The sequence below is a fragment of the Colletotrichum lupini genome, chromosome 1, assembly GCF_023278565.1.
Source record: "Colletotrichum lupini chromosome 1, complete sequence".
NCBI lineage: Eukaryota > Fungi > Ascomycota > Sordariomycetes > Glomerellales > Glomerellaceae > Colletotrichum > Colletotrichum lupini.
The window spans coordinates 2,172,176-2,187,259 of NC_064672.1; the positions used below are offsets into that span (position 1 = coordinate 2,172,176).

General features: G+C 44.7%; 7 protein-coding genes and 1 non-coding gene across 8 annotated transcripts; 2 read left to right on the forward strand and 6 right to left on the reverse strand.

Annotated features, from left to right (window-relative positions):
• Window positions 1–278: 278 nt before the first annotated feature.
• Window positions 279–1,744, reverse strand: CLUP02_00587 (glycosyl hydrolase family 18; the record flags this gene model as incomplete). The annotated part of the gene is made up of 4 exons (XM_049279634.1): window positions 279–1,276; window positions 1,338–1,387; window positions 1,461–1,534; window positions 1,589–1,744. The coding sequence occupies 4 exons, from the start codon at window positions 1,742–1,744 to the stop codon at window positions 279–281; spliced, it is 1,278 nt and encodes a 425-aa protein (XP_049135591.1).
• Window positions 1,745–2,064: 320 nt separating this feature from the next.
• Window positions 2,065–3,358, reverse strand: CLUP02_00588 (uncharacterized protein; the record flags this gene model as incomplete). The annotated part of the gene is made up of 7 exons (XM_049279635.1): window positions 2,065–2,114; window positions 2,183–2,373; window positions 2,458–2,510; window positions 2,634–2,810; window positions 2,874–3,049; window positions 3,104–3,238; window positions 3,295–3,358. 7 exons carry the CDS (start codon window positions 3,356–3,358, stop codon window positions 2,065–2,067), a joined length of 846 nt encoding a protein of 281 aa, XP_049135592.1.
• Window positions 3,359–3,447: 89 nt separating this feature from the next.
• Window positions 3,448–5,271, reverse strand: CLUP02_00589 (aspartic proteinase; the record flags this gene model as incomplete). Its single annotated transcript, XM_049279636.1, has 2 exons — window positions 3,448–4,367; window positions 4,449–5,271. 2 exons carry the CDS (start codon window positions 5,269–5,271, stop codon window positions 3,448–3,450), a joined length of 1,743 nt encoding a protein of 580 aa, XP_049135593.1.
• A 375-nt stretch (window positions 5,272–5,646) lies between these two features.
• CLUP02_00590 (NADPH-dependent FMN reductase) lies at window positions 5,647–6,276 on the reverse strand (the record flags this gene model as incomplete). Its single annotated transcript, XM_049279637.1, has 1 exon — window positions 5,647–6,276. One exon carries the CDS (start codon window positions 6,274–6,276, stop codon window positions 5,647–5,649), a length of 630 nt encoding a protein of 209 aa, XP_049135594.1.
• Window positions 6,277–7,013: 737 nt separating this feature from the next.
• CLUP02_tRNA006 lies at window positions 7,014–7,097 on the forward strand. Its single transcript has one exon. It is a non-coding gene; the product is annotated as a tRNA-Thr (tRNA).
• Window positions 7,098–7,122: 25 nt separating this feature from the next.
• CLUP02_00591 (uncharacterized protein) lies at window positions 7,123–7,815 on the reverse strand (the record flags this gene model as incomplete). Its single annotated transcript, XM_049279638.1, has 3 exons — window positions 7,123–7,409; window positions 7,461–7,509; window positions 7,711–7,815. The coding sequence occupies 3 exons, from the start codon at window positions 7,813–7,815 to the stop codon at window positions 7,123–7,125; spliced, it is 441 nt and encodes a 146-aa protein (XP_049135595.1).
• Window positions 7,816–9,564: 1,749 nt separating this feature from the next.
• CLUP02_00592 (uncharacterized protein) lies at window positions 9,565–10,371 on the forward strand (the record flags this gene model as incomplete). Its single annotated transcript, XM_049279639.1, has 1 exon — window positions 9,565–10,371. One exon carries the CDS (start codon window positions 9,565–9,567, stop codon window positions 10,369–10,371), a length of 807 nt encoding a protein of 268 aa, XP_049135596.1.
• Window positions 10,372–13,510: 3,139 nt separating this feature from the next.
• On the reverse strand, window positions 13,511–13,729 carry CLUP02_00593 (uncharacterized protein; the record flags this gene model as incomplete). Its single annotated transcript, XM_049279640.1, has 1 exon — window positions 13,511–13,729. A coding segment is annotated over one exon (219 nt), but the record flags the coding sequence as incomplete, so codon positions are not given.
• Between the last annotated feature and the right edge of the window lie 1,355 nt (window positions 13,730–15,084).

Sequence of the window (15,084 nt, forward strand, 5' to 3'; positions counted from 1 at the left end):
ATGGTATTGTCGGCATGAGACACGCAGAAAAGGGGAATGGAGTGAGGTGGACTGCAACCGATATAATCAATAGGTTAAAGGTAGTGAATTCTCGTCTGATAGTAATTAGAAGACAAGTATAAAAGCTGAGAATCCATATGCGAGCCCGGTAAAAGAAATGCTGCTTCATTCAACCGACAATCAAAGAATTCAGGTTGCTCGCAACCCGCTAATACGCCAAACACCATGTGAAAAAATGGACCGAAAAACACATGACCTCTACCATCACAAGCTCAACTTCAACCGCCTGGTACACCCGCGCGGATGTTGTCGTACTGACTGTTAGGGTAGCTCAGCTGATTGAGACTCTGGTCCTGGGTGCTCGCGCCACCGAGAGCATTGAAGCTAGTCGCCAGAAGACTTCCACTGTCAGTTCTGTCGCCGCTCGCCTCCCAGAACATGGAACCACCGAGGCCCTTGCCTGTCAGGTATGAGACCTTGGTCCGCACTACGGCTGGGGTGTCATAAGAGATAAGCTCTTTGGCGGCCGGATCGTAGCTGTAGGAGGCAACCGCCGTGGCATCGTACAGCTCGGTGGCGCCCGCTCGGGGAAGAGCCTTGTAGTCCCACACTCCGTTCTCCCAGGAACCGCTCCCGATACCGGTAAACGGCTGGCCGATGCCGTTGGTCTGTTCGAACGAGCGACCGTAGATGGGCATGCCGAGTACGATCTTTGCGGCTGGTACGCCGGCTGCGAGGTAATCGTTGACAGCAGCATCAGTGGAGAATGGCGTCGACGAGGGGTTGCTCGGGTTCGGGTACAAGTTCGCCTGATGGCCGCTATTGGCATCCCAGGAACCGGCATAATCGTATGCCATCAAGTTGAACGCATCAATGACATCAGAGATCGCTTTGAGATTCATGACGTTGTAGTGACTGGGGCCAGCAGGTGAAGCAATAGTCAAAAGGTAGTGATAGCCGGGAGTGTATTGGGCGGCGTAGGAGTCCAGCTCGCTTCTGACTGCTTGGAGCAGGAGTACCATGTTAGCTGCTTCGGTGGCGTCGGCTGGATACTCCCAGTCAATATCGATGCCGTCGAAGCCCCAGTCTTTCATGAGTTTGACAGAGGACTGAGCAAGGAGGGCTCGGCCTTCGGGCGTGCTAGCGGCAGCGGGGAAGTTGGTCGACCATGTCCAGCCTCCAATACTAAGCATGACCTTCATGCGGCGGTTGGCCTTCTTCAAAAGGTAAAGCTGTTTGACGCAGCCGTAGGCGTTCGTGCCGACATCGTTCCAAGCTAGATCCCCAATGAGTCAGCATGTGTCGGTGTTATATCAACAACGAACAACAAGCCTTACAATCAGTAGGATAGTGCTTCTCCAAATCGGCGTAGGTATCGGCAGTGTAACTTTGAGTGGGTTGGAATGTTAGCTCGCCTGTTCCTGCGCTAGTCATCTAGGTCGAGCTGTGAATTGACCTACACTTCACCAGTCGCGCGAAGATTCATGAAGGCATAGAGGACATTGGTGATCTGCGATGCTGGAAGATTCTGGGGCTGATAATTGCGACCGTATATCGCCCTTGAATGATATTAGCTGAGCTCTATCACCTCAGGTCTAATAACAACTTGCCAAATAGTGAAGTAGACTGCATTTGTGTAGCCTTGGAGACCTCGCTCCGTGATGTTCGTCGGCGCCGCCGTGGAGGGGCGCACAGCTGTTGAAAGTATGCCACCCATAGTGATTAATGATTGAAGAAGCTTCATCTTGAAAGCGGTAGAAATTGATCCGTTAAATAATTTGCTAAAGGAGTGAATACGAGAATGTCTCTGCAAGTCAGGTACACGTCACTGGACATGAAGCGATCAACTGATCATATTATACTAATCGAGTCCGTCGATGTTAGACAAGACGCTATCTACAGTAGTCAGCCGTCAAGCAACAATGTCATTGTTCAAGTCCTGACGTCCAGTCGTCTGGGTGTGACTTGCAAACCCGGTCCATTCCCAGCGAAACGTTACGCGTCTTCAAATGAGGTCGTCAATTTTGACTAGGCTTGTAGACCCCTTAGATCCGTTTCTGCGATTCATTCTTGGTATGTCGGTCTGTGCATGTGCAAAAATTTGAGCGCGTCGTCTGTTTGTCACGTTCAAGTGGTAGCAATGAAGTTGACGATGACCTGCGAGCCTGGCCGCTCAATGTACCATTAACACACCATAGTCTCTTGTACCCACCCAGAGTACTGGTTGCAAGTAACAGCTCGGAGATTCGCTGTGGAATTCTATGTGTCAAGGGAGCGCCAACACCAAAGGTGAGGATTTGGCGATGGTGCCCGGTGAGTGGCTGGGGGCGAGGTGAGGGGCCGGGGCTAATGCAGGTGGTAGCCGACTTTGCTCTGTTAGCACAATAAGAAAAGTCATTGAGATTGGCTGAGTTCTGATATTCTTCAGGACCTACCCTTGAATGGCCATGTGCCTACAATTTGGCGAATGTAGGGCGAATGACCGAGTCGGGGCCGAATGTGACCCTCCACTGCGTTGGTTTATCGCCCGTTTGGGACAGGCCCAATGTGAGCACATGCTTCCTTTCTAGCGAATCCCCTAAAAGCTATAGTCTTCTTATCGCGGTAAAGGAACTATAGGAGAGACTTGTGACGTGTTTCTGCCAACTATCAATTCCATTGAGTGGGTGTTGTCTTTGATAACTCAAGCCAACTTGCACTGCCGAGACAACTGAACAAGACAGGCTGTCAAAAGAGAGACTGACCCGCAACAGAAACAGCCAAACTCGGTTCAGAGTTACCCCGGCCCAAGCACCACATCGAAAGAAATCCTACGGAACTCACCATTCCCTTCAGGAAGGTGAAAATGTGATAAGGCGGCAGCGGCACATCACCCGCTCCGCCCTTTCGTCAAGAACGGCTACATCAGGGGCACCCTTATTGATACTAACACCATCTGAGCAGCTGCCATCTGATGTCTTGCATATTGCAGAGTTGTATCGGCGGTTGACCCCGAGGTTTTCTATGCCATCTGCAATGCCCATGAGGCTCTCTCTAAGTGATATATGATCTGCAACGTTGCAAGTGGAAACCGAAGCAGCGGGTGCTCAAGATTAGGATCTACAAGGAGGAACGAACCACCACTCGACGCCAGGATGATACTCGGGATTTAGGCAACCAGCAACTACTACGACGTTGTGAATGTTGACTACGTCGCAAGTCGCTATCCGGCAATCAATTTGCCACATCTCGTGACTGCCTTAGTCATGGAAGGAAATCGGTTCGGTCCGCACGTTACTTTGGTTTGCAACTGACGTTGACCCCGGCCTTCGGCAGGATATATCGTCGAAGGATCAGAGTGAGGAGGCAGAAGCGCCATGAGTTTATTGTTTCAGCGATTGAATCCCCTGCTGCGAGGCACGGGCAAATTGATTGTTGCATTAGATTTGTCTGGCAAACGCTACTCTCTCACTTGGCAGTTCCCACAGTTCCAGTAGCACGTTGCTCTGCAGCTGCATTTGTTACAGAAGGATCTCGAGTCACTGCAGCTGGCGGATGTTGAGGATGCAAGGCTTCTTGAGCCAGGTTACCAGCATTTTCATCGGCGGCCCCGACCTGTGTCTCGCCACCGGGTTCCACGTCGGCTTGCTTTTCAGCGAGCTCTTTCTGAGCCTTTCTAATACGACGGCCTCGTCTGATGGCCCAGATAGACAGACCCATGACCATAGTGCAGAAGACACCGACACTGAGGCCGATGGCTAGGTTTGCCTCCAGCGGGAGATGTCCGGGGTAATAGCCATCGCCCAGGTAGGTTGTACCACCGTCATAGGATCCGCCTCCGGAGCCCGAACCCGAATCACCTGTTCGACATTGAGATGAGGTAGATGAGCACCAATCCGGCATGACGCTCGTTGACGCGGGGATCTGAGCTCCGTGGCTTGAGAACGGAATCAGATCTTCCGTCTGCGTGCTGCTGAACTTTGTCTTCGCAAAGCCAATCTCTTCATTGATTAGGTCAAATACCATGTAGGAATGTTTGAGGAATGTGTTGCCCAAAGAGTATGGACAGGAAGCAGACGTGTATGTCGATGTGGAATTTTCCGACTGGACTCCAAACAGGCAGTACTCGGAGGCCGACTCGGTCTCCCAAGACCACCCCGAATGGGACCAAACATCTTGAGACACCACGAGGTCGGCAAGAGCTACATTCAACACAGGTCCCTCCGATCCGTACAGCTGCACAGCCAAGCGACCCGTGGTGGTGTTTTCCGTGCAAGGAATAATCGCGTAGCCGAGGTCATCATTCCAGGAAGCGCCAGCCAGAGCCCAAAGATCTAAGGCTATGTCGTCGGGTAGCACTGATAAAGCAGCATCTGGCGAGAGAAGCACTAGGTTCGAGGTGTCATATGCGTCGGTTTGTTGACGCAAAGATTCTCCGAGAGGCTGTAGGTCATCTGTATCTGACTTACTACCATTGAAGGACGTGATGAAGGTGTCAAATCGCCTGCTTGTTGACCATGACCCCGTTGTGCGCACTGAGAAACGAAGCAGGGGGCCCTCAAACTTTGATGTATCGATCGCACCCAGCAAAAGATTCCCAGACGTGGCGGATGAATCGTCCAGCCAGAGACTGTATGCGGGGGAGCTAATGAGACCATCTTGTACGAGGCGTTCAGGAACGGTAGGATAATTCGAGGTACTGCTCGGGCTCGCGGTAGATTGTGCACTTCCGGTGGTGTTGAAACCCAGGCCAAGGACACCGATCAATACATCTGCCGATTGAACATAGCCCATGACCATCTTGGATATCTGGCTGCCAGCCACGCCTAGTGTGTCGCTAATCCATTCTCCCTTAGCTCGGCCGGCCGAGTACCTGGTGCTGAAGTCCTCGGTGCCGGGGTTGACGTAGGTGGATGACTCGTTGCTCTGGAATGCGCCGTATTTGCACGAATATGAATCGAGGTAATAGGCGCTCCTGGTGGAAGAAGAATCGTAATAGTCGCTATAGTTGTAATAGTCGCAATACTTGGCGTTTGGGACCCAAGTATGCTCAGCCTGCACAGAAACCCTCAAGGAAATATCTTGTGGCGGTGTACCAACAGTGGCGTTGACCAGATAATTCCAGTCCGTCACGTAAACATCCGTCGCAGAAACTGATCGACGGTCCGCCACGTCTTTGGTTTCGACATTGCTACTGGCCTTCGGCTGAGGTTGATGGGAGAACGGTAGATGAACTTGCGCTAGGGCAGTGGCAGCGCAGCCACTGAGCGCGAAAAGAGCGGACGTCCTCATGACGATGAAGGACAGAAAACGAATGACGGCGATGAAAGGCACATGGTGGAAAAGAAGGGAAAAGGGAGACCAAAAGGCGAAGAGTGATAAAGGATCAAATTGTGAGCCGATGCGACGAGAATTTCCGGCTAATGCAAAGCCAAGCGGCACAGTATCTTTCAAATAGGCAGCAGAGCAGTATCTCAACCAACACGAAGGAATACGATGCTGTAGACAGGGGTTTAGCGATATTACGAGGTGGAGTTGCACCGCTTGAATTGGGTTAGGTGATCTAGAATTCACGAACTAGCTCTAGCTAAAATTCAAGCTTCTTTCTCCAAGCCACCATCAATGGGCACCGGCGGTTGGTTCTCAGTTCTCCAAGGTTAGACTTTCTCAAGGTTCCGTCTTCGCCTGAGCCGGCGCGTTGAGAAGCTCCTTTAACTCTCCGAAGGCTTTGAGTATGCTCTCCGATTCTCCCTCCCACTTCTTCCGCGACTCTTCCCCGATCTCTCCGTGGCCCATGGCAGCCACCAGATCCGGTCCGGCTCCACCCGCAAAAGCAAGCGCCGGTCGCGTCGGCGCAACCCGGAGTTTCATGCCCTCCAGCGTCTTCTGCGCCTGCGCTGACGCCGAGTTGCCACCCATGATGCCATAGCTGACTACAGCAATGGGTTTGCCGATCCACTCGTTATACAAGTAGTCAATGGCATTCTTGGTGCCGCCAGGCAGGCCGTAGTTGTACTCTGGAACCACAATGATGTAGGCATCGTACTTGGCGATTTCCCTGCTCCACGCTTTGCTGTGCTCGTGGGCGAAGTCACCTGCAGCTGGGACCTGAGCGGGAATGATCTGTTCATCGAAGACGGGAAGTCTGAAAGAAGAGACTTCTACAAGATTCAGATCGATGCCATTGGTGGTAGCATCTGTGGTAATGGTATCTTTCACCAGTTCCGCGACCTTAGTTCCAATGCGTGGAGTTCGAGTGCTCGTCGCGATAACGGCAACTTTCTTAGCGGCACTCATATCAGTGATAGATTGAAAGATTGGAGATCAGAATGTCTGCGATTTGACTGAATTTTGCAAAGGTTCGACAATGCCTGTGTCAGGTTGAAGTTTGATGGAGTGCAAGTACTCGAAAGTAAGAGTTGTTGCATGTTGGCTAAACAGCCTTTTATACCAAAGATGAACAGCCAACGCCATGTGCACCTCAATCGTGTTACTCGCTTCTGTCTCCAAGTCTTGCAGCTTCAGCTCTCACGCCGCTGATTCATAATCAACTCAAGTAGTCCTGTTCCAGTCACGCCTGACCACGTCAGAGAGATAATCATTGTCTGTGTTCTCGACTTCTCAGAAGCACGCCAGACCCGCGCGCATCGATCGCGAGAGGCGTCTTGAAGTCAGACAGATGCGCAGCCAAAGACTGCATGTACAGACTACCGCTCTCATAGCAGCCTATGAGAGGTGTCTCCTCGTATCAACCCTATGTGGCTTCTTTGGTGCTTACACCCGCGCGCAGATGTCTAAGTTCTTTCGTCCCAACTTGGGGAAAGGCGAAACGAGTCGCGCGGAGGTTAGTCATCCACACAGAGATACGTCAACGAATGAAAGAGTTTCCCCCGTACAATGTTTCGACGAACCACCTCCACAATCTCCAACAACTCGGTCGGTGCATCGTGAGACTCAAATCAGCGGTGTGCCTTAGTCGTCCTGCGCTGACCCGCCAGCATCTGTGGACCACCAACCATGATCTGGTTAACCCTGCCTCGGTGGCTCAGTGGTAAAGCGTCTCACTCGTACTGTTGTCCGTCATGAGAAGATCGGGCGTTCGATTCGCCCTCGAGGCACCATTGCTTTTGGCCTTTTTGTATCTCAGCCTCGAAGATGATCTGCTTCACACGGGAATAGAGAATATGTGCTCAAGATTGAGACAAGGCTCGACACTGAGAATATAAGGTATGGCTTTCGTGTGGTTGGGCTTGCCACTTTGTTTTCGGAACTGTTTTTACCAGGACTAATCTCATGCGGCTGAATAAGAGCTTGATATGTACATTGATTCACTGTTGCTATGGCGTTGACACGATAGACAGACAGATGGTTTCTTCTCGGCGCTTTGAAAGGCAGATCATGCAGATGCCGAATGGTCATAAGATCCGCTCCTGCACATAACTTTTTTTCTTTCTCAATTACATTGTACTGTACTTATTCATGCTGGACAGTACAACGATCCGGAGCAGCAGGAAACAGCGGCATCTCGGCCTGAATTAGGTGTGCACTAGATACAAGTCAGCTATAAAGCCAAACCGCAGAGCTCTTCTGCAGCAAAAACGAACCTTTGACTTGCAGATCGCCCATGGATCAGCGTAATTGATTCTGCACTACAATAAGTGGAATGTTAACACCTAATCTTTCCAGTACCTGGAGATCATCCAGAATTCAATGACAAGTGAGCAATCTTACGTCTTCAAAATTGCAGTCTGAGGGAGGGCCAGTGCAAAATTGCGCAGAAACACCCTGGAAGATGACAGCGGCGGCAAGGAAGAGGGTTGTAGATTGGAAGTGCATTATGAATCTGTACTCGGAAAGATGCTTGGTGCAGAAGATTGAGCTCGATAGCCAGGTGTCGAAATTTTGGTGATTGTGAAGTGTGATTGATGTGATTAATCAGGTAGTATTGTCAATGTGGATGTTGTAGGACTATTTGTACTTATATCATCTACAATTGGCTCAAGCTCCGCAGTCCGTACAGAGTCAAGAGAGATCCACATTGTAAGAGAAAGTTTATGGAATGATGTCTCAAGGGAAGAAAAGCTGCAGTGTACGGATGCTGGACTTGTCGTAAATAGAGTAAAGGACGTGCCTGCGGAACCAAGCAGCAGCAATTCATGTGCGCACCAATGGCTACATCCTGTATCTACTATGTCGACTACATATACCTGGCGGATAGCTCCATTTCTTAGTTGCTACCGGGCTTCCATGCCGTGCAATTAAGTTCGCTATTGATAAACATGAGACGAGACCCGCCTATCTTGTAGTTGACTCTGACTCGCTCTCGGCTCAGATGATGGAGTTTGCAACGGAATGCCGGCTTCTTCATACATGGTTAAAGCATCTGTTGAGCTCCGGCCAACTTGAGCCCCGGGAGTTGAAACGGGATGTGGCATACTGAGGGGAGGCAATGACTCCTAAAGACATTGAGGCGGGTTCAGCTGCGAAGTCCGCCCGTATTTGTGAGTGATGTGGGGGCAGTCTTCTAAATCGTCCATGTTCCCAAGGCTCCGAGTAACTTGGAATCAATTCGACATGCGTTACCCAACATGTGGCTTCTAGGGAACCATACATGAGGTGCTTAAGTTGGGCTTCAATTGGTGAGAGTCAATGTATAGTAGTTTTGTCTATCCACGTAGATTAAATTGTGCCAAAAAGGCACTAGTCCATGAACGACAAGAGGAGGAGCACTGGCTGGGTATCTTCCGCGGTTTCAGAGTCTCGATCTCTACCTAGTTATGTTTAAATCCACTGCATCACATATCCTTTTCTCGATTAGCGTCGCAACAATTTGCAGTGCCTCTGCGATTGTGCACTTGGTACAGTATGCAGTGCAGTTAAGTGTTGGGCTTGATTTTGTCTTGCCGCGGAAGCTCCCTATCTTAGCTCATCAACCGTTCAAGTTCAGAGTGCGTGCACTCACTGCGGTACTCCACCGCGCTGGGCGAACCGATGACATGATCTGACAGGGGCGTGCTGGGCCTCATCGCCGACAACCGCAACTGAACGGGAGTCTTCTTGTCCATGGCACCACTCCTCGCTGAACACATGTCTAGACCCAAGACCAATGACGGACGGCGACCAGGACCCTTGCTAACTCAACTTCTCAATTCTCTCTTGTGACATTGTCAGCAATGAAGACCGTTGCGGTGTGGCTTGCAAGGGGGCTTGCCTTGGCCAGTCCAACTAGCACCAACCAAGGGCTGAGAAACCAGGGAAGATGACGTCACCGAATAGTCGCCCCTCGCCAAGAGCACGATGGCATCGAATGAGGTCAATGATTGAGATGGGTGATAGAGCCGTCAGCAAGAAGGAATCCTGCTTGTCAGGCCTCTCAGCTAAACAGGTTCTCCTGTCCATTGCAACATCAACCATTTACTTGGACAGTCGAGTTTCGAAAGATTGTCAGATATATCTGCAAAGCCGGCACCTCCATCGGCTGCATCCGATCCCGATTTCTGTGCATCAAATCACACAAGGATCATCCTCCACGAACCACTACTCTCTTTCACGTTAGACAGGGACCATTTCTGTACCTGCGGCACCATGAGACGAACCAGTCGCATATTGCTAGCTTCGCTGGTCCTCCAATCCACAACCTTCGCACAGTCCGACCTGCCCTCAAAACGTGGGCTGGCTTTCCAGGGCGACGACCACACAGCCGACAGCCAATTGCTCACCTCCGCAAAGTCGTTGATCAGCTGGTATTACACATGGTCAACATGGCCTGCACAGGCCCTTAACAGCTCCATCGCGTTCATCCCGCTCATCCACGGCGTCGACGATGCCTCAGATTCAGGCCTCAGCTCACGTCTCAACGTACTACCTGAATCATCCACCCATCTCCTCACCTTCAATGAGCCCGACGGAACGACGTCATCTGGCGGCAGCAGCATCGACCCAGAAGATGCCGCTAAAGCCTATATCGAGCACATTGTGCCCTTCCGCAACTCCGGCTCTCGCAAGTGGAACATCAGCCACCCGGTCGTCACCGGCTCCTCGCAGGGTATCGAGTGGCTGCAAAAGTTCAACGAGTCTTGTTACGACATTGACGACAACGGCTGCCCGACCGACTTCGTCGCCGTGCACTGGTACGGCGACGCGACCGGCCTCAAGAACCACCTCGACGGGCTGCGGGATTTCTACAACTCCACGTCGCCAGATCTCAAGTACTGGATCACGGAGATGGCCCTCCCTAAACAAGACACGGATGCAACTCTTGCCATGATGAACGAGAGTCTGACGTATTTGGATGGACTGGACTATGTCGAAGGTTACGCCTGGTTCGGTGCCTTCCGCAAGGACGAGTGTTGGTATCCCTATTATAGGGTAGTTAGTTCGAACTATAGTTAACGAAGAGATTAATTAAACTATATGAATATCTACGTAGTAGGTGTAAAAAGGAGGTTCTAACTATAGGTTAGGCTAGCTACGATAATTGTAAATAGGGCCCCTAATTAGCCCCTGCGTAGTCGGCTATATACTACAGTTAAATTAGACTTCTAATTTAATACTAACTTTCTCTTTCTTTTATCGATTTAACTACTACGGTTAGAGGTATAATTCGACCTCGGGCCCGTTTACTAAGTCGTCCCCTTTTCCCCCTTTTTTCTACTCTTTTTATATAACCTATTCCTCTATTTATATAATAACTTTTCTACTAGCTACGAATTATTCTAATCCCTTATTTAGTATTATTTTTATAAAAGCGTTTGCGAGGTTATTTTTATTATTAATCTAATAGATCTTAAGTATTTTGTACCTTTCGTACGATTACCTAGGGGCTATAATATTAATTATAAGCCTCTTTTTTTTTTTTATTCTTAATTTAACGAGGTATTTATATAGTAAGTAGGAATCGGTATAGATAACTATTAGAATAGGTAGAAGGCTAATTCGATTAGTAATTTTTTTTAGCGTTATTAAAATTACATAAGAGAGGTTAACGCCGTTAACTATACTATAGACCTCTAACGTTAGTATACTTCTTATTACTTACTTATTTTTAGTTAACGAGTAGTAGATTATATTACCGTATATAGTGAATTCGCTCTTGCTTATACTCTCGTTAGTTAGGATAATAATATACCCTAATTACGAAGTAAGGTCGTTATTATTTATAAATAACTTATTAACGAAGATATAGAGCTTATTAATTATAAGGTTAATTAGGTAGTAAACGAGACCTCGATCGAGATTCGTTTATTATTACTTAAGCTGCTTATTAAGTATTTCGATATTTTATTTAGTTAGATTTATAGCCTACGCTACTTTAGCGTAGTTAAAAATCGCCTTAGGCTAATAAATATTTATAATATATACCCCTCGCGCGAGCTTAGCTTTATATTACTTCTTAATATTAGTTATATTTAGATTAACGAGGTTAATCTTTTTATCTTACCCTTTTTATTAAAAAATAACGGTTTCCTTTTTAATTATAAGAATCCTGCCGTTAAATATTAGGGGGGTATTTATTATGAGGACCTCTTTTGGCATTGTTACGAAGCCCGCTTTTTAGAGCTCCTTATCCTCTTTTTTTATAAAGTTAATATCGAATAGGCTTAATATATCGTTAGTTTATATTCTAACGATCCTAAATTAGTTACCTTCGTACTCTATAATTAGTAAGTACGGGTCGTACGTAGAGGTAACTATTAATAGTTAATTAATATAAAAATCGTAGTAGGTAGCTTATTAATAAGTGCCCGATTTTATAAGCCTATATAGTAGCTTGAGCACTTTAATAATCGTGCTTTTTAGGTACTTACTAGCTATTTCTTTTAGTAAAGGGGCTAGGATTTTCTTTATAAGCCCTATGGCCGATTAGGTATAGGCCTAGGTAATATTATAGCTCTAAATCTCGTATCCCTTCTTTTATAGCGATGCTATTAGTGCTATTATTAATCGTTAGTTATAGTATTATATAATAAGCGATTATATAAGTAGCGTTACTTTTTTAACGTTACTATACCCCTAAATTACGTATTTAAACTTTTTATACGGCTAGGGTATTCTTTTCTTTTTAATCTTATAAACTATTCGTAATTTAAATATATAGAGGTTTATATGTTTTTTTAGGTTATATAAGATAAATCGATAGACCCCTTGATTGCGAAGAGTATTTACTTCGATAAGATCTAATCCCTTATATAGCTTTTTAATAGTTGTAATTACGCTTTCTTTACGTAGTTTAACCGCTAGCTCGAAATCGGCTTTCTTTTTTATTATATAAAAGGTGTTAATTACCTCGTTGTTAGTAATAAATTGCCGCGTTAGGGCTTGCCGCCGTAGTCTTTTATAACGTCTTACCAGTAGTATTAGTACCCTTTTAGTAATTTCCTCTTCTTTATCGTTTATTAGTATTATTACGACGATTTTATTAAGGATGATTTCCTATACCTCTGTCGCGGGTTATATAGTTTCCCTTAGCTCTTCTTTTTTTTATAGGTTAGAAATTACCTCGTTAAGATCTATATAATACGGTCTAACTACTATAATTAATACTTTAAGTAGCTAGTTGCGATCCCTCGCGACTATATAAGAGCGCTCGTTAATAAAAATTAATTTATATAGCCTAGCCTATTATTAAGTAATTTCGTATTATATTTATATATCCGAATTTAGTAGTATATTTAGATTATCCTTTATATCGGGCCTATTATACGTAGTAATTACTTCGTTAACTTACTTTTTTATACTTACCTTACGCAGTGCCCGTATTACTTTTTTAATTACTCAGGCTCGTTAGCTTATGCCTAGCGACGGTAGCGAGGCTAAGGTCGTTCTTAGATATACTCTAAATATTAATAGCCTTAATATAAGTCCGTTAGGCCCTATAGTATCGTTATAGTATTTAAGTACTATTTAGAGGTATTCGTTATTAGTGGAATCTGGATTTTTTTTTAATAATTCTAAACGCCCTTTTTAACTATTAGTGTGCCCTTTTTACTTTTTTAATATTATAATACGCTTTAATAGGTACGACTTTTAGCTATATACCGTAGGCCGTTATATTGTCCTTAAATTCTGCCGACTTAAAGCTAGTATTAGCGTCGGTTCTAATACTATTTAGCAGTCCTTAGTATGTATCGATTTAGCTTTTTCGTAGGGCTATTTATACTATTTTTACTTATAGATCTCGGAGGAATTGCCCTATTTAGAAGGACGTAGCTATATCGATTATATATAGTACTAGCCGACTATTTAAATAGAAAATATTAACGACGATTTCCTAGTTAAAGTTAAGCTTATTACGTAATTTGAACTTGAATTTACGTAGGCTCTGCGTATTTATTTAGTATTAGTAGTATACTTTTATTAACTACTCTAGTACCCCTATTTTAATATTATTATTACCTAATTACTTTAGGAGGTTATATAGCCTCGTAACTAACGGGTGCCCAAATCTCCGGTATAGTTTTCTAAGCTTACTTTTTATTAAGTAATTAATCGACTTCGTATTATTAATAAGCTTTATAAACGTATACCCCTATTATCGTTCGACTATTTCGAAGTGCTTGTTACTAGAGATTCTATTCTTCGTATTATTAAATATAATGCCTAGTCGATCTATGTTTTTTAGATATAGGAGAAATGGGGTATTAATAGGCAAAATGTAGAAAGTTATCGTTCCGAAGTGCGTCTTTATTTTTATTATACTTAGGGCGACGATTTCCTTACCTAGGCCGAAGCTAATTTTTATAATACCCGCTATTAATATATTAAGTATTATTAGCGTAATCTTTTATAGCGCTTAGAATTACTTTTTTTTTTTAGTTAACTATTACGATACTCTAGTATTTAGGATAATTTTATAGAAATCGTCTGGGCCGTACTTTTTACTCGTATAGAATGCCTATACGAGCTTAGTATTTAATAGATCTAGGTAGTATAAAAAGGACCCCTCTGGCTGCTCTTAGATTTGCTTAGTACTATATTCCTTTTCTTTAAATATTAAAAAAGATAGCGTTTTCTTTTTAATTATTAAGAGAATGGGCTTTGGCCCTATTAAATTTGCTTTTTTAGCTACCTCTATATCCGTTATCTAAGGGACCTTTTTTTATTATCCGTAAATAAAAGCCTACTTATTAAGAGCTTCTACTACCCTCTATTCGTTTAGCTTCGTATATCCTTTAGAGCTTAACGGGGCGAAAAAAGAGTAGTTAACCTCGTCGATTTTGTTATAATCTAATTCGTTAGTATAGGGGGTAAGATCTTTTTTATTTTCCGAATTTTTTATAGGGGGTATATGCTTTAGGCCGCTATTTTAGCTACTATTACTAGGTTCTATACCCCCGGATCTGCCTTTATATATAACGAGGAATTAGTTAAACTAACGAGGGCTAGTTTTATTATCTACTACCCTCGACTTTTTATACTATTCGTACGATTTAGTACGCTCTTTTTTAGAGTAGTTACTTAACTAATATCTATCCTTTTTATAAATATAATATTACTTTTTTTATTACCCTGCCCATAAGTTAAATCTCTATCTATTTAACGAATTTGGGCCTCTTTATTAGTAATTACCGTATTTAGCCTCTTTTCTTTTTTTATTATACGTTCGATCGACCTAATATTATTAATAAGGGCCGTCGTACGCTTAGAGGTAGGTTTAGCGCGGTATTTTTATTTTAATATTAAAGCTAGATCTTAGCCTCGAGTAGAGCGTTTTATAGTTTTCGGGTACTTAGTATAGTATTATTTTTATTTTTAGTATATACTAGATTATAGTATAGAGATATTTAACTTTCTGCTCGTTTATCCCCTTATTTAGCTAGGTTTTTATTAGCTTATTGATTTGATTAATAAGCTCTTTAAGGATCTCTATTTATAATTTGCCTTTTATTATCCTAGCTATAAATACGAAAAAAATCGCTCGTAGCTTAGATAGGAGCTCTAGGTTCTTATTGTAGGTCTCGAAGTAGCTTCGGATTGCGTTAATTATACTAAGAAAGTCGTTTCGATCGAGATTATGTACTACTTCGTAATAATAATTAAAGGCTTTGCTTATGAGTACGATATTAATTACTAAATAGTACTAATATTCTCTAATTCCGACTTTTT